Source organism: Danio aesculapii, chromosome 19 (genome assembly GCF_903798145.1).
Source record: "Danio aesculapii chromosome 19, fDanAes4.1, whole genome shotgun sequence".
NCBI classification, from domain to species: domain Eukaryota; kingdom Metazoa; phylum Chordata; class Actinopteri; order Cypriniformes; family Danionidae; genus Danio; species Danio aesculapii.
The window spans coordinates 13,203,103-13,222,750 of NC_079453.1; the positions used below are offsets into that span (position 1 = coordinate 13,203,103).

Consider the following 19,648-nt stretch of genomic DNA (forward strand, 5'->3'; position numbering starts at 1 on the left):
GCCAGATAATGTCGCAAGCTGTCAAAGACATTCCTCTGCCTTTAGGAGGATTGTGCCCTCAAATGTGTCATCAAGTTTGATGTACTTCCCCCCTTACACGCAACTTTTGTAAAGCATCTGCTTCACGTTGCTGTGTCAGAATCCTTGCTTGTAAAATATAACCATACTTTAAATGCTTAGTTTAAGCAAATATGATGAATGCGATCAAGCGTGTTGATGAAGGGAGTTACTCGTCAGATGCCCTATACTGCGTGTATGCATTGCCTTCTATGCGTTTGTATTCCTCAAAGTTGTTTAGGATTAAATGTTTAGAGATAATGTGACACAACACGCACCTACACTCAAAAAATTATTTATTTTTTTGCTTGTTCAAACTATTTATTTAAAATAAGCTGAAACAACACAATTCTTGAGATTTCAATGGGACAACTTAATTTTTTTATGTTCAATCCACATAAATTTGTTAAAAGTGTTAAGTTAACTTAAATAATTTGTGTTGTGACAACATGAATGAATTATGTGGAACCCTACATTTTTTCCAGTGTATGTGTTGCTTCTTACGGTCCTGTCGCAGCAACAGTGGCACCGAAATTAGGCACCGAAATTTTTATGCTGATTCAGTCCAGTACATACCGGTTACATATGTACCAGTGCCTGATTGGCACCAGGTTTCGGTACCCAACCCTATATCAGACCAGGCAAAACCTTAAAGGAACACTCCACTTTTTATGAAAATTAGTTTATTTTACAACTCTTCATTGAGTTTTACCATTTTTTAATTCATTCAGCCAATCCCCAGGTCTGTCAGGATCATTTTTAGCATAGTTTAGCATGAATCATAGATTCAGATTAGACCATTAGCATCTCACTCAAAAATGATCAAAGATCATTTTGAGAATTTTATACTCTAATTTATTCATTCATTCATTTTTCTTCGGCTTAGTACTCTTGAAAGATTTTTGAATGAGATGCTAATGGCCTAATCCAATTCAATGATCTATGCTAAGCTAAGCTAAAAGTGTTCACGCCAGACCTGAAGATTGGTTGAATGGATTAAAAATGGTAAAACTCAACTGTTTAACTAAGGAATTGTAAAATGAGCATATTTCCCCAAAAAAGTAGACTGTTACTTTAACAACTACATAGCAACATGCTACAACCTTCCAGAGCACTCTAACAACCGCATGTCAACATATTAAATCAATGTATACAGAACAGACGGTAAAGAACAGCCCTATTAAAACAATAGTCCACTCATTCATTTTCTTTTCGGCTTAGTCCCTTTTTTAATCTGGAGTCGCCACAGCGGAATGAACCACCAACTTATCCAGAATATGTTTTACACAGCTGATGCCCTTCCAGCCACAACCCAACACTGGGAAACCCATGCACTTTTGCGTTCACACACATACACTACGGGGGAAACAAGAGCACCCGGAGGAAACCCAGGCGAACACGGGGAGAACATGCAAACTCCACACAGAAATGCCAACTGACTGAGCCAGGGCTCGGACCAGCAATCTTCTTGCTGTGAGGCGATTGTGCTACCCACTTCGCCACCGTGATGCTGATAGTCCACTTAAAAATTAAAATGTCCTCATCATTTACTCAACAGTTTTTCTTCTGTTGAACACAAAACAGAAAAAAACATCTATTGAAATCCAAAGTAGGAGCAACGAATACTATGGAAGTCAATGGTTGTTCTTCCAAACGTTCTTCAGTACATCTTCCTTTGTGTTCAACAACTCAAACAGGTTTGGGATGAGTGGAGGATGAGTAAATGATGACACAGTTTTAATTTTTGGGTGAACTTTCATGTTAAGGCTTGCAGGCCAGATTGCGCAGTTTTTGGGTTTTTGAGAGTGATAAATATGTCAGTGTGACTCACTGGGGCAGCTGAGGGCCTCCTTAGCAGTGATGCTCTTATTGCAGGCTGAGCAGAGAGTGGTTCCAGACACGGTGAGACAGTTGAAGAGGTGGCCATTACTGTAACGTGCCTCTCGCTCTCTCGCTTCTCTCTCCCGCTCCCTCATGCGCTCCTTCTCCTTATTCTAAACAAAACACACAAAAAAGCGGACAATAAATGTATCATGCATAACAGTTCATAATTTACAAATAATATACATTATACATTTATAATAATTTATAAAATAATATACAGTTGAAGTCAGAATTATTAGCCATCCTGAATATTTTTTTTCCTTAATTTTTGTTTAACGGAGAGAAGTTTTTTTTCAACCATTTCTAAACAAAACAATTTTAATAACTCATTTCTAATAACTGATTTATTGTGTCTTTGCCGTGATGACAGTAAGTAATATTGTACTAGATATTTTCAAGATATTAGTATTCAGCTTAAAGTGACATTTAAAGGCTTAACTAGGTTAATTAGGTAAGTTAGGGTAATTAGGAAAGTCATTAAATAATGGAGGTTTGTTCAGTAGACAATCGAAAAACAACATTGCTTAAGGTGGCTAATAACTTTGACCTTAAAATGGTATTTAAAAAATTAAAAACTGCTTTTACTCTAGCCGAAATAAAGCAAATAAGACTATATCTAGAAGAAAAAATATTATCGGTAAGACTGTGAAAAATTCCTTGCTCTGTGAAACATAATTTTGGAAATATTTGAAAAGCAAAACAAAATTCACAGGAGGGCTAACAATTTTGACTTCAACTGTGTATATTCAAATCATCTACACAAGAGTGTAATTAGCATTAGTATTAATCTTATGACAAAGAACAAAACAAATCTTTAGGCTGGCCAAAGAACAATTGACATTCACACAAGAAGACAATGATGACACTATTGCGGCTCAGTTTCTATTGTGCAACCGATTCATCTGCCGAACTGGTACAGACTCAGTTCACAAAGAGGGAAACAACCGACTTGCAACACCATTTCAGAAGAATTAAGCAAAACCTTACAATGTTGAATATCTTGAAGGTCTGTATTCATTGATAAAAGATTTCATCATGAAAACTCATACAAACACAAGAACTGTTTTTTATTGGAAAAGCCAATCTTTGCTTATCAGCCTTTAGGGGAAAGACAAATGAACTCTATCAACTCTCCCTGATAAAACAAGTCATTCATGTGGTTTAAGTAAACAATGGCTCTCATGGCGGAGATTTACTTCATTTAAATGTGTGTCTTTGTTATGCTCATGCCTAGTTTGATAAGTTTGCTGCTATTTTTTTTCTACTTTGGACATGAATTTGCCCGCTCTTTCACCCTCTGAGGGAAGCATTCCCTGAGTAAAACATATGCCAGAGTAGTTGGTGGTTCATTCTGCTGTAGCGACCACTGAAAAATCTGAGACTAAGCCAAAGGAACATGAATGAAACAGACTTTTAGGGCTCTATTTTAACGATCTAGGCGCAAAGTCTAAAGCGAATTAAAGGCGAGTCTGAATCCACTTTTTCTATTTTAATGATGGTATTTTTCCATCATTAAAATAGCATGGTGGATTCGGACTCGCCCTTAATTGCGCCCTGGCACATGGTCTAAAAGGGTTGTGCTTATTCTCTTAATGAGTTATGGGTGTGTTTTGAGCATAACGTGCATTAAACCAATCAGTCAGTTGCGTCGCACCATGGCACATTTATTATTTACATGGTGTACTTTATAAGTGGATAAACTGAACGCTTCCCCAGTGAGAAAACAGTTAAAAAGACCATCTGCAGCGTGAAGATAAAGAACGAGCCTCCTCCATTCAGCTTATTTACTTTCTCTGTATTTAACTTTACTCTTTACTTTACTCCTTTACTTTCATTGAGTAATGAAATGGTGTACGCACTTCACTGAAGACATCCATCAGCCTAAATATTTAATTTTGTTTGTTAAGCGCAAAGATTAGTTTCAGAACTATTTCTAAATTTAGTTCTACTTTCCAGCAAACGATAAATGAACAATAATAACAACAAAGTGTGGTCAAAAAACTGAGTTATAACCAAAAACACGTCCCCCTTCTTATGCCCCATATGGTGATGCATACGTCTCCAAAACCTGACAGGTGGACAAATCTAAACTTGTTTTTATTAAAACAAATATAAATATGAATATAATAATCTATATGTAAAGATATGTGTGTATTGCTGTACATCCTGTATGTATTAAGCATTTGGACCTGAATTGCGCATAACTAACGGCACTATTTCTATTTCAGTTCCTCAAAATAGCAACGCACCAACAATGTGCCTTAACACACCTCTTTTATGGACCAGAAGACCCATGAGTCCACAAAGTAGTGCAAATGGATTTGCTATTTAAATAACGTGGCGAAAAACGTGAAAATTAATGTTGCGCTTGTCTGAAAATAGCAACAAATCGCTCCATACACGTCTTGCACCTTACTGTGCAGGTTGTCTGACAGGGCCCTTAGTGTTTCTTTATATAGTGACAACTACATGCTTCATTTGCAGAACTATTTTAACCCCTTTTGCAAATCACTGTGAGTAGAGAATATTTGGACAACAAATTTGTTTGTACCCAAATTAGTTTAAAAATGCAAAGGAAAAAATTGTACACTTGAGTATGCACTTAACAATGTACTGCACAAAAAAAAAATATGTGATCAATGCCCTGATATACTCGTACTGCTGCCATCTCTACTCAATAGTATGGAAACATATCACCTGAGCCATTTTACACTTTTTTGTGTGGCCACTGGCAAAACTTCTATTACACCATATTGAAACTGAAATATTCATTATCTTATCTCCTGCTTTTGACACCATGACTCATGTGTCGGCAGGATATTTGCTGGCCTTTAGGATTGTGTATGTTCTTGTGGTGCCCTCGGCCTATCAGCATTGTCATTTAATCTGTTTTCAGTGACTCCAGAGTAATTACAAGTCATTTATAGCTCACAACAAACACACACACACTGCAGCTTTTAAGTCCAGGGATCAATTTTGCACATTAAGATCTCAATTTAAACCAACAACAACAACAAAATGTTTTGCATTTAGTACATACTTCTAAAGTTATTGTTCCTGATTATAAAATCTTAGTGTTGGTTATTATTGTCAGCATTTATTTTGAAAAAAAGCTGACTGACCATCTTCCTCTTTTAAGCTTGCTTATGACAAAGTAATCTGTTGAAATGCAGAAAAGAAAAAGAATGGAATTGAAATCTTAAATCAACTCAATTCACAAATTTGCCATCCTTTTAGTCTCGAGGATCCTATGGGTCTTGTTTTGGGATTGCAGATTCTAAAAATTGGCCATTGTTGACATGCAAAGCAGGAAATAATGAGAGCGCACTTCCTTTTTCTAATCTGCGCGAGGCATGAGTAAAGGTTGCCATAGGAACACAGCCATGTGTTGGAAGTAAGCAACAGAAAATGTATTATAAAAACTGGTTAGTGTGTTAGTGTGTGTGTGTAGCAGTCCAAAAATCCTGCAGGATATTGCTATCTTAATTAACCTAGTTTGTCCCAAACCAGACCTTCCAGGGAGGCTCTCCATTACATGCATCTGCAAATTTGGGAAGTCACAACAGTGCAAACTGCTAAATCTGAGAATAAGCTATGAAGCCAGGGTGGGGTTTGTGTTTAGAAAGTAACACTTTTAAAACTAAACTTGAATATGACTCTGGGCATTACAAACCACACAGGCTGGGCTGTGCTACATGATGTTATATAAGTCTATAATTTCATATTATGCTCTAGCCTTTATTTTGTGCTGTCCCAAAATAATTGTTTACCATAATACTTTTTCATAATTTATATTACACATCATAATGGAGAAGCAGACCGAAGCATAAATAACAGTATCATGAGAAAGTTGCAATCTTGAAAGTAAAATGTTTACATATTGCATTTTCATTCATTCATTTTCTTATCGGCTTAGTCCCTTAATTAATCTGGAGTCGCCACAGTGGAATGAACCGCTAACTTATCCAGCACATGTTTTATGCAGTGGATGCCCTTCCAGCCGCAACCCACCACTGGGAAACATCCATACACACCCATTTACACTACAAACAATTTAACTTACCCAATTCACCTTTACCACATGTCTTTGGACTTAGAAACCAACACGAACCCACGCGAACACAGGGAGAACATGCAAACTCCAACCAGAAATGCCAACTGACCCAGCCGAGGTTCAAACCAGCAACCTTCTTGCTGTGAGGCAATCGTGCTACCCACTGAGCCACCGTGATGCCATTTTGCATTTTATTCAGCATTAATATTATTTTATGTTTGACTTGTAATCATTAGTTTTTGAAAAGTGTTGAAAATTTTTATATTTCTACATTGTTAATCAAATATTTACCATGAATTTCAAAGTAAATCACATGGGGATCACATCCGAATGTGTACATTTCTGAGTCAACACTTTAAAATGTAAAAATAAGTAAACATTTACATAAGGTTGAAAAATATAAGCTATTAATTGATTGAATTTACAGTAATGGTACTATATCACAATTTATACAACAGTTCTGTCTGGTTCTTGAATCTGATTGGCTGATAGCTGCGATATTCTGCAAATAACAGCACTCGTCCAGCCTCTTAACCCTTCACCCTTGTGTATTACTCTGCCTACATACAGCAACAAGCAGAGGACACTCTAGGGTTTGACAATATTGCTACTGTTGGACAACATAATGTACTTTTGAGGCTTTTTTTTAGGTGAGAATGTAGTTGTTTAGACTGCAACTATGCAGTTTATTTATAAGAATAGTGCCTATATTAAAATATTTATAATTTCTGAGAGACATCGCATCTGCGGCCATTAGCCTATCATTGAGCTGAGCAAAGACGGTTGACATTGTCCATCCATAAGATGGTGACAGAGATCGCATAATAAGCCAGCTGATACAGCTGATCAAATCATTATTAAACAGGTAAATGACTTTCTAAGGCGATCTCTCTCTCTTTTGTATGTTGTAGTGCTGTACTTATACCATATAATTGTAGTGTATTGAGTGTGAGATTGAACTCACATATCAGCAATGTATGCATTTTGTGTTGGGCACTCTTTGTATAATCCTGAGTTACTTTTTTATGGGATAATTACTGTGATCTCCTGATTGAAACAGAGAAATACTGGGAAATATCTGTAGGCTGATGGTATTTCATGCCGTTCAGCCTTATAATCTTAAAATTTGAGCAAAATCACTTGTTTTGTCATCACTTTAGACATTACGCTAGAGAATCATTCAAATACTAGCTCTAAAATGACATATGTGAAGTAGCAACGATTTCTGCTGTTCTGACATTAACTGCAGATGTGAATGAATGTTGGAAGAAAGTAGTTCCTCATACAAAAGAATTTTGAGACTCTAATTTTCTATTTTATATTCACGATTGTGCTGTCAAACTGTTGTATAAACGCAATATCACACTCGTAGCAGTGCGATGTGTCTGTATATCATCAATGGTGGGACAATATACAGCCACATCGTAATGCTACGAGTGTGACGTTGCTCATATATCTGTGCTTTATATTGTGATATGAGATTTTTGTTACATCACCCAGCCATATACGCAGGCACAAATTAGGAGCAGCCAACATTTCCAAGTCTACATTTATAAAAATAGTCAGTCTGATGAAATTTATTTGTGCATGCAAACCAAAAACAACTTCTCTGGTCATAATTCACTTGAAAGTTAAACTTTCAGTACAAAAGCATGCACGCTATGTGCCCCGAGCACATTGTTGTCCAGGCTGACTGAGCTTTTCTAAAGTTTGGTGTCATCTCCAGTCAAGGAAATGGGCTGAGACTGGCAGGACTTAACGTTAGTGCTCCAGTTCGAATAGTTCCAGCTCCAGATTTAGTTCAGCCTGCTGTGGCCCGATGGCCTGGATACAGCTGGCCTATGGGGAGCCACGACTGATTAGTTGACACTGACATTCTTTGCAAACACTTCCACATAAAGACAATTAACAATACAGTGCACAGGACAGTCGCAGTTTAACAGCCAAAAAGATACAAAGGACATATCTCGACTTTAAGGTTTGATCTAGTTCCACTAATGAGAACTTTTAAATATATACACTAATATATATTAAGAGTTCAGATGCAAAAACCTGTAAGTGACATCTGAAATTTCAATCGACAATGAACATTTTTCTCAGCCTCCTTTGTTTATGTTGAGATATTTCACTTAAAAGACCAGGAAAAGGACTTATTCTTTGCCATATAAGTGATGTTACTGAACATACTGTACACACAGAAGCCTGATAAAAATGCTAATTTTTGAGGAAAGTTTTTGCATCTAAACTCTTCATATATAACAGCAAGTGTGGTTAAAATTGCTATATGTATGTTTTTGACTCTTTTAAAGCATAATAATACCATAATATATTTGCAGATATAGAAAAATGCCAAGTAAACATACTTGTTTATATGAAAAACAATGCTAAAGTCAGTTATTCTTCTTTGAAAATGTGTGTACCGTGTCTTTGTTTTGGCCTCTATAACCTGCCCACTGCCAGATTACTCAATTATATTTCAGATAGGTAGTTTTTAATTGGCAAATAATAAACACATTACAAACATAAACATTAGCCGAACGGCTTACATAGTAACACAAGATTCCAGCAACAAACAATTTGTCGGCACCAGACACAGCCTGACAGACAAATTCAAAGTACAGCCGTTAGTAGTACTACGTTAGTAGTTAGTATACTGTATAGGCTCGATAGTCAGGCATGCTCGCTCCTGGTGGTGTAATCTACTGTATTTCACAAATATGGTGATCGAGACTGCCCATGCTACGATTGCCATTCATTAGACTGTGAACAGTTTAGGGTTTCACATTTCAGTCATTATCAGAATCAGAATCAGTTTTATTGCCAAGTGTGCTTCACACACACAAGGAATTTCTTTTGGCTACAGAAGCTTCCAGTGTACATAAAGTGACAAGTGACAACACAAAATAAATATGAAAAAAAAAAAATGATAAACATTAAACAGATGCGATTAGTCAAGAAACCTGGATGTTGAGTTGTATGTACAAATTGTTATAAATATACTTATAAATAATTATAAGGTGCTGTGTACAAGTGTGAATGTAGAGAGTATTGCATTGTATATTGATATAAGGTGCTGTGTACAAGTGCGTATGAGAAAGTATTGCACATATTTATTGCACAGTAGGGGAATATTTAACTGTTCATAAGGTAGACAGCCTGAGGAAAGAAACTTTTCCTGTGTCTGGCTGTTTTTGTGCTTGGTGCTCTGAAGCGCCGACCAGACGGTAACAGTTCGAACAGGTAGTGTGCTGGGTGTGAGGCATCCAGAGTGATTTTGCGAGCCCTTTTACTCACTCTGGAAGAGTATAGTTCTTGAAGTGTAGGAAGGGTTGTGCCAGTGATTCGTTCAGCAGTCCGGACTATTCGCTGTAGTCTACGGAGGTCGGTTTTGGCAGCTGAGCCGAACCAGACGGTGATTGAAGTGCAGAGGATGGATTGGATGACAGCTGAGTAGAACTGTACGAGCAGCTCCTGTGGCAGGTTGAACTTCCTCAGCTGACGAAGGAAGTACAGTCTCTGCTGGGCTTTCTTCACAATAGAGTCTATGTGAATGTCCCACTTCAGATCCTGAGAGATGGTGGTGCCCAGGAACCTGAATGACTCTACTGCAGCCACAGTGCTGTTCATGATGGTGAGTGGGGGGAGTGCAGGGGGGTTTCTCCTGAACTCCACTATCATCTCCACTGTTTTGAGCGTGTTCAGCTCCAGGTTGTTGTATCTGCACCATAACGCCAGCCGCTCCACCTCCTGTCTGTATGCAGACTCGTCACCGTTCTGGATGAGGCCGATAACAGTAGTGTCGTCTGCAAACTGAGTTTGATGAGTTTGAGTTTGATGGAGGGGTCTTTTGCAGTGCAGTCGTTGGTGTACAGGGAGAAGAGCAGTGGGGAGAGAACACATCCCTGGGGGGCACCAGTGCTGATGGTATGGCTGTCGGATGTGATTTTGCCCATTCTGACTAGCTGTTGTCTATCTGCCAGAAAGCTGGTGATCCATTGACAGACAGAGCTAGGAACAGAGAGCTGGGTCAGTTTGTACTCGAGCAGTGATGGGACGATGGTGTTAAAGGCAGAACTGAAGTCCACAAACAGAATCCTTGCGTAGTTCCCTGGTTTGTCCAGATGTTGTAGGGTATAATGCAGTCCCATGTTGACTGCATCATCCACAGAACGGTTTGCTCTATAGGCGAACTGCAGGGGGTCCAGCAGGGGTCCAGTGATGTCCTTCAGATATGCTAGCACCAGTCTTTCGAATGACTTCATGGCCACAGATGTTAGAGCCACAGGTCTGTAGTCATTGAGTCTGTGATCTTTGGCTTCTTCGGGATAGGGATGATAGTAGAGCGCTTAAAGCAGGATGGAACTTTGCGCTGTTCCAGTGATCTATTGAAGATATATGAGAAAATGGGAGCCAGCTGGTCAGCTCAGGTTCTCAGACAGGCTGGTGAGACACCATCTGGCCCTGGTGCTTTCCTTCTCTTCTGTTTGAAAATCTGACACACATCATCCTCACTGATCTGAAGTGCAGGGGGGGAGAGGAAGATGGCTGGAGGTGTTGATGGCTGTGTAGTTATTTCATTATTATATCGTAACTATCATTTTAACATCTGTGCAGTTCACAGATGAACTCAAGTTATGTAAATAAATATAATTAGTTAAACACTTATGACTTTATTCACGTATTCACATACACAAAGAAAACATGATAGATTATCTAATTGTAGGATTAAGTAATAAACTAATTCAGGATCTTAATGTTGTCATACTTAGATGAATTCGTTTTGTAGTAACTGCTAGTAATATATATATAATTATTATTACTATTAACAGTTAATTTGGCTGTATTACTATACTTGTTGCAACTATAATTGCCACAAATTACCAGTACTTTATGGTTTAAAAACACTATATAACAATTTAAAAACAATATATTACTTATTATAAATTACGATAGTATTTAACGTGGGAAAACATTAATAAAAAGTTTTTAGAAAATTAAGCAAATAAATACCATTTAATTGCTGGATTAAATTATTAATATACTGTTATACATTTATTAAATGTAAAAAGATTTGTATTACATATAAAGATGTATTATAGCCTATACGTATTAACTTGCTATTATTTCATTCATTATAATGAATCCATTATATGAATTAAACCTGTCCAATTTAGATCATTTATATATCTCTGAAAAATGTTTCAGCAATCGAGTATCTGCTATACTGACTCTGTCAGACAAATAATGACTGATCATCCATGATGATTGATAAAAAAAAACTGTTCAATGTATTATATTGAGTGGCGTTCGGAACTAATGTTCCCCATTGTGTACAATATTTATTAACAATATATATATATAAAATATTGATGACGATGTCTGAGAAGACATTAATAACATTAACATCCGTCGTAACCATATATGGTTTGCCTAGATCGTGCGTGCTGTATTGTGTGTGCCTGAAACATGTTTGGGGCTGCAGCTAGGTATTATTGATCAGAGGAGGGGCCAGGTAAAAAAGGTGCTTTGATTTTGGACTGCAATACCTACAGTAGTTCAACCACTAGGTCAATCTGCAACAACTAACCCCATTAAGTTCGAAGAAAAAAAATGTCCTCCCTACTTGGTTGCAGGACGAACATAACACTTGGCAGTGGTTTTGTTAATGGGTCAAGTGCGCATTATTTAATCACCAAAAAAAAAAACTCTTAATCACTAAGAAAAAGACCAATTATTATGACAAGCAATTTGGGCCTTTCTACTCAGAGGTCACTCTTGGATGCATTTAAATTGCTCCAGCTCCTGTTAGACACCAGTTTGACCTTTGACACCTCCCTTTAGTAGAGGAAGAGGTGGTGAGATTGTGCTTGTGTGTGAGAAAACATGCATCTCAATGTTTATAAAAAAAAAAATAAATCTTGCCTTCGGACCTGAACCTGGAACTGATGCTTTAACAGAGTGCTATTTCTATGGCAACCTCTCTTTTGGCTCTCTTTCTCTTGAATCTTTCTCTATGCCCGCACACACACAGTCTGTTGTTCAACATTCCCACTCAGTAACACCTACACAACTCAAACTCATACTGAAGCTAATAATTTAACAAAAAAGGTGCATAGTCAGTGCCATAATACAATAGAGCAACTACTTAATCAAGGGGTTTTAACACATAAAGTTATAGGAGCTATACAGAATGCAGAATATAGAAGGCCTTGTTGTAACCAGTGGCTGTTAAGTAAACTGCAGACAGCAACTTACTGTTAATGTACGCATAATGTAAACATTCAGTACTTTTCAAGTTCTTATTTTCTTTTTTAACATTTTTGCAGCAATAAACTGTTAATAAACGTCCACTCTGCTGGGAGTAAATCTAAATGATGAATTATGAATATAAATGATGAATATATAAAAATATGGTAGTTGTGAGAAAGCAGCAATTAAGAAAGTATTTGATCACAGATATGCAGTGTTTGCAAAAGCAGTACAACTCACTAGCTTCATGCCAGCAGATGAAGTCACTGAAATCAAACTTATGATAATGTGATTATCAGAGTTGGGTGTAACGCGTTCAACAGTAATGCGTTACTGTATTACATTTTTGAGGAATGCAGTAATGTAACGAATTACATTTTAAATTTGTGTAATTGAGTTAAAAAATTGTGCTTCAACGTCAGTTAATAAGCATGCGCTTTTATGGTTGCTGTCGAGAGTGGTTGCTTCTTTAAGTGAAAATACAGACATTACTTTGATTTCATGGAGCATAAAAACAAAAATATTGCTGTCCAGTCCAGTCTCTAAAGAACTTTCGACTGCTTTTAACTCGACCAGCAACTTGTTCAGCACTAGAACAGAAAGCATTCTACGACAATACTCGTCACCAAGGAGGACACCGGTGCCCAAAAACATAGTGGCCCAACTCAGCCTAAACAGACTCATTTAAATTTTTGTGCAGGATCGGGAGTGAAGGTACCTTCTGAATGTGAAGAGAAGAGCAGCTGCTTATGGGGACGTTTACATATTGCGTCTTTTGCACACACGCACATATTGGGAGCGCATATTGCGCGTGCTCGCATTTCCCAGGTGAACCTAGTTGAAAACCACCAGTCACGTGACAAAAACTGACCGATCTGCTTTATACTTTGGAATATACACATTTCGGTAGACTAATTACCTCAGACAAACACTGAACACTCAAACACTGCAGTGCTATTGCACACTATGGATGTCAATGATAACAGGTATCCAGTTTTCTTCTAAATGTGTTCTTTTGCGTAAAAAAACGACAAACAGGATTGGAAAAAGTGAATCAAGAGAGAATTTTAAGTTTTGGGTGAACTCTTTAAGTTCTTTGAATATGTCAAACTGCTATGATTAAGCCATTGTAATGTTTTGCAGTGAATATTAAATTACTGAAAGAGCTGTAGTATATTTTTTATTTTTATAGGTATATTTTATATGTATTAAAAGTAACTTCAAAGTAAAGCAATTAGTAATGTAATCAGACAACAATTTTTCAGTAGTAATCAGTAATTTGTAATCTATTACTTTTTTAAAGTAACTTACCCAACACTTGTGATTATATAGAATATTTGAGACTAAACATTATAGATCTGGCTGTGTGACACTATTGTTTGAATTAATCCTTCTTTGCCAGATTGACATTACAATAAAGAATAGCTCTTTCAGCATTATTTAGATTTATTAATTCTTTTAACACTGGAGTAGCCTTAAACATTGTGGTCATAACATCTTTTTTTCACAAACAAGTTACTTTATAACTAGCACTTTTTGTGCATATTCTTGTAAAATCATTGATTTCTTCCTCAATTGCAAGTCGCTTTAGAGAAAATGACTAAATGTAAATCGTTCATAACTACTCATTTCAACTTAGTCATGTTTCTATATTAGCCGTTTTTAATTTGCATCACTCATTTTATAACCTTTTATTTAACTGAGGGTAATTCCTGCGTAAATGTACCCTTTTGGTTTTATGTTGCCACAGATCCAGTTTCCATTTAGTCTTAGGATCATAGAAAAGATGTCATCACACTACATAAAAGCCATAAACTTTACGTCCTGTAAAGTATTAATCACTGTCAAACAACAGCAGCATTAACATTTCAGTCTGTCTGGCCCTTTAACTCTCATTCTGTAATGAGGAAGAGGATAGCAGCAATTTAAGTGCAAATGATTGTATTCCATTGCCTACGCTTATATACAACCTCTGGGTTAATGGTTTATGTATTTTATAGACACAAAACACGCAAGTTTTTTTCTCTGAAGTAGCATTTTTTTGCTTTGGAAAAAACATGTATTATAAAAATACGAATAAAGTTGGATTGGACTGAACTGTCTAAGCATATGCTACTTTTCAAAGCCCTAATGTATATATTAGCTCACGACGAACTAATATGACATCGTAGCGACCGAATTGTTTTAATTCACGTGATAATCTGACTAAAACCAAAATACCCGAGAGCTCGTCGTTGGACTTACCCGCTGACTGATCTCTCTCATCCTCTCCTGGCGAAGTTTCGACAGATCCGCTACTCGAGACATTGCGATATGTTAAATGTCTTTGATACAACGAAAAACGATTCTTCTTACGATAAAAGCATATGTATATCCCATTAATTAAGATAAAAGTTCCGTTTGGCCGCTTGTTTGTATAATTGCAGCGTTTTAATAAGGCAGGAGACAGTCATAGAGCAGCGCGGTGCGGCAACTTCGAGGGAAATGAAATCTCTCTCTCTCTCTCGCTCGCTCTCTCTCTCTCCCCTCCCCTTTGCTCGCTCGCTCAGGAAGCGCAAAAACAGCCCCTACCTTTAATAAACACTCACTTTGATTGTAATATACATTAATGTATATGAAATTAATATGTAAATATATAATAATATCTTTATATATATATACATATTTACTTTATATACTTTATATACATATTTTATTATATTACTTAATGCCGTTGATGCTTGAATTCACCTAAACTTTTATTTTTTTATTTATCCCATAATTTATTCACCCTTAAGCTGGGTTTATACTATCAGATGAAAAAAACAACATAGATGTGTAATTATCCACCCATCATAAACACAAGTTATGATTCCAATGGGTTAAGGTGAGCTAAGGTGAAAATTGGCACCTCTATTTTTCCACTACATACTTTGTCATACAATGTAAATCAACTATCTTGTTATTGTGTAAAAACCCCTTTAGAAAGCAAAGAGTTTCAGAAAGCATTGATTTTAACACTGGAGTCAAATGGATAACTTTTAAGATGGATGAATGTGCTTTTTGGAGCTTGAAAAACTTGAAAAAGTAATTTTAGAGAGTGATAAGATATGTTGGATGATAAACAATATATAATTGTATAAAATCATTTCATTCATTCATTTTCCTTCAGTTTAGTGCCTTTATTTATCAGGGGTCTCCACAGTGGAATTAACCTCCAACTTATCAAGCATATATTTTACACAGTGGATGATCTGCCAGCCGCAACCCATTACTGGGAAACACCCATACACTCACATTCACACACATACACTATGGCCAATTTAGTTAATTCAATTCACTAATACCACATGTCTTTGGACTGTGGGGGAAACCGGAGAACCCGGAGGAAAGCCACGCGAACACGGGGAGAACATGCAAACTCCACACAGAAATACTAATTGATCAAGCTGGGGCTTGAACCAGTGGCCGTCTTTCTGTGGCTGAGGTGTCAGTGCTAACCACTGAGCCACCGTGCCACCTAAAATCATTTCAAATGTAATAAAAAAAAATAGCAAATGTCACAAAACAAAGCCAATAATGATGACAGAAAAAATACTGTAATGAATTTCTATCAAAAATTTCTATCAACAGTATCATCAAAATCTATCTCACTTGATTGATATGGATGTTAAAACACAGTAACTATCCTTATAGCACTCTTTGACACCTAAGATGATAACTATAATCTTTATCTAAATCATTGTAAGTAAAAAAAAAAATAGCAGCATTTACACCACATGTATAAGGATAACACCATATAACACCACAGTTTTTATGGAATATTATTCTAAATATTGCAGGAATCCATTTCAGAACACATTCTGTCCAGTTTATGAATCTTAAAATCACTGACAACCAATCAGAATCCACATGACTTTAAAAAGCATAAACCTTTAAAGCTGCAGGTGACAAAACAGCAGAGCATCCTTATAATAAACAGAAAAATTTAATGCATTGATGTGAATACCAATATAGTTGTATTTAAAATCAATGCTCTAAAGACACATTCACAACAAAGATGAGAACTTTAACAATAACAATGTTATTGTAAAATTAACACAGCAAATGTAAGGATAATCCAGAAGTGATGAATAATAAAAACATTAACAGCCAATCAGAATCCATCCTGTTTAAAGAGCTTGAACATTTAAAGCCACATACATGTAATATACTGTATTAACAAACAAACAAACAAACAAACAAACAAACAAACAAACAAACAAACAAACAAACAAACAAAAAATCACTCAATCAATCAATCAATCAATTAATCAATCAAACAAACAAACAAACAAACAATTAAACAAACAAAAAAATAAACAAACAAATAAATAAATAAACAAATAAATAAATAAATAAATAAAAACAATCCTCTGTGTTGGTGTGGATGCTAATAAAGTTTTCATATAGCTGGCCCATTAATGTCTGCTCTTTCAGGAAAAGCCCTTTCAAAAGGTACCAGTGTGCACCCATTAGGGGTAAATAAATTATTATTAATAAATAAACAATTATTTTGTTTTGAAAAGGTACCACCTCTGAGAGGGTTGATCATTAATGATTATAGAAAGCAATACAATTCTTGCATGATATTTGGCTTGTCAAAAAGATGGACACATCTAAATGGTTGAAGTGCTGCGCAATAGTCAGATGCCACCATCTGGTATTATGCAATGCTGCTACTGCTGAACAATCAGCAGTGAAGATTCTCAAACCCTGCAGCTGAACTCAAACCATGACGTCAACTTTAACACCAACACCTATTCAGCATTTCTCACAGAGAGCTGAACGCTCGAGGAGGAACTAAGACGGATGTTTTTAGAAACCTTGCTGTCTGCAGAAGCAGCAGAAAAGCACCCTTGAGTGAAATCAGATCCGTTACAACAGTAATTGAAAATGTAACAACAGATAGTTCATTTATTATGCAAATGCCCATTTAATAATGAAGCCATTTAGTTACAGCATGTAAGTTGTATCCGCTTCTAAATGGTGTATTATTTTAGAAGCTCTGAACGAACCTCTGTGGCAGAAAATGGTGGACATTTTCTTTTGGGAAAGACAGCCGAAGGGAGAGGAGGGGAGACTCTTTTCCCGCCTTGGCCGCATCTGTCGCCATGCCAACAGTCTACTTAGACTTTGGCTGGGTTCTAAGGAGAGCCTGGAAAGTTTACAGTGGGCGGCAAAGGTTTTGGGCACATTCATAGAAGTAGCTTTGTTACAGAATTTCAATAATATGCCTTAATAAAAAATAATGATACTCACATTTTTTTTACAGCATTAATTAAAATATTTACACAGTTCACTTTTTTGTTGATATAATTTCATCAGTTTTGTACATTGGGGTATTATATTACATTTCATGTTGGTAAATAACATTTACTAAATTATTTTTGCTTTATTTGTGTTTCCATGATGGTGTTTAGCAGTTGTGTGAATGAGACCGAGCACCTTCTATATATTAGTTATGTTTCTCTGATTGTGTTTGCTGTTTGTGATGAGCTTTGTTTCATCAAAAATCTCTTGATTTTTCTAATTACCACCTGATTTTGATTTATTTATTTCAGATTCTGCCATATTTTAGCAATAAAAATCTGGCAACCACAGCTGCCATTTTTTTTACAGTTTTTATTTAGTCTCTTCTTTGTTTGATTTGTTTTGTTTGTTACTTTGTATACAGCTTTGTTGTCATTGTGTTTTTCTAAAATTGTTACACCTCTCAAGCACTGCCAATAAATCATTACCAGCCACTCAACATTTTAATAGTAAATTTAAGTTTTTGTTTAGTGTATTTTTTGCTGTTGTTTGTTTTGTTTGTTTCTTTGTACAGTTAAAGTCAGAATTTTACCCCCCCCCCCCCCCCCCACCCCCCCGTCTGAATAATTAGCCCCCCTGTCTGTTTAACGGAGAGAAGATTTTTTTTCAACATATTTCTAAACATAATAGTTTTAGTAACTAATTTCTAATAATTTTTATAATAACTCATTTGAAAAATTATTTTTATCTTTGCCATGATGATAGGAAATAATATTTGACTATTTTTAAGACACTTCTATACAGCTTAAAGTGACATTTAAAGGCTTAACTGGGTTAATTAGGTAAACTAGGCAGGTTAGGGTAATTAGGCAAGTTATTGTATACCAGTGGTTTGTTCTATAGACAATTGGGAAAAATATAGCTTAAAGGGGCTAATAATTTTGACCTTAATTTGGTTTTTAAAAAATTTAAAACTGCTTTTATTCTAGCCGAAACAAAACAAATAAGACTTTATTTGACTCAAATAAAAATATTATCAGACATACTGTGAACATTTCCTTGCTCTGTTAAACATCATTTGGGAAATATTTAAAAAAGAAAAATAAATTCAAAGGGGGGCTAATAATTCTGACTTCAACTGTATATAGCTTTGTTGTCATTGTTTTATCAGTAATTGTTACAGCTCTAGAACACTAAGTAAATCATCACCAGCCACTCAACATTTTTTAGCAGTAAATTTTTACAGTTTTTGTTTAGTGTTTTTTTGTTTTGTTTTGTTTGTTACTTTGTATTTAGCTTTGTTGTCATTGTTTTTTCTTGGATTGTTAACCATCTCAAACACTGCAAATCAATCATCAACAGTATCTCAATGTTTTTGCTGGTAATTTTTTACCTTTTTGTTTAGTGTATTTGTGTTTGTTTTGTTATGTTTGTGTCTTTGTAGATAGCTTTGTTGTCATTGTTTTTTTCTGGGATTAAAACACCTCTTGAGGACTGTAAATAAATCCTCACCAATCACTCAACATTTTTTAACAATGAATTTTACAGTTTTTGTTTGGTGTATTTTTTGTTTGTTTTGTTTGTTATTTTGTATATAGCTTTGTTGTCATTGTTTTTTTCTGAGATTGTTAAACCACTCGAGCTCTGTAAATAAATCATCACCAACTACTCAACATTTTAACAGTAAATTTCTATCGTTTTTAATTTGTGTATTTTTTCAGTTGTTTTGTTTTGTTTGTTTTTGTGTATACAGCTTTGTTGTCATTGTTTTTACAGTAATTGTTACAGCTCTTGAACACTGTAAACAAATCATCACCAGTCACTCAAAATGTTTTACAGTAAGTTTTTACCGTTTTTGTTATTTTTTTTGTAATTTTGTTTTTGTTTTGTTTGCTACCTTGTATATAGCTTTGTTATAGTTTTTTTCTGCAATTGTTACACGTTTTCTGCAATTGTTACACGTTTTGAAGTTACACGTTTCATCAACAGTAATTCATTGTTTTAACAATTAATTTTACCGTTTTTGTATTTTTTTTGTGTGTGTATTTTATTTTTTTGAGTATTTTTGTTTGTTTTGTTTTGTTTTGTTTGTTACTTTGTTGTCATTGCTTTTCTGCAATTTTGTACACCTCT

General features: G+C 35.7%; 1 protein-coding gene across 3 annotated transcripts in view; it reads right to left on the minus strand.

Moving 5' to 3' along the window:
* Positions 1-19,648, minus strand: part of arhgef1a (Rho guanine nucleotide exchange factor (GEF) 1a) — a 132,455-nt gene that overhangs the window by 55,373 nt on the left and 57,434 nt on the right. For 2 of the 3 annotated variants that reach the window (XM_056479338.1, XM_056479339.1), the window contains one exon: positions 1,889-2,051. In XM_056479338.1, coding sequence (XP_056335313.1) covers positions 1,889-2,051 — 163 coding nt within the window. Of the gene's footprint in view, positions 1-1,888; positions 2,052-14,488; positions 14,719-19,648 lie in introns of those variants that run through there. The other variant, XM_056479340.1, reaches the window with a different exon arrangement.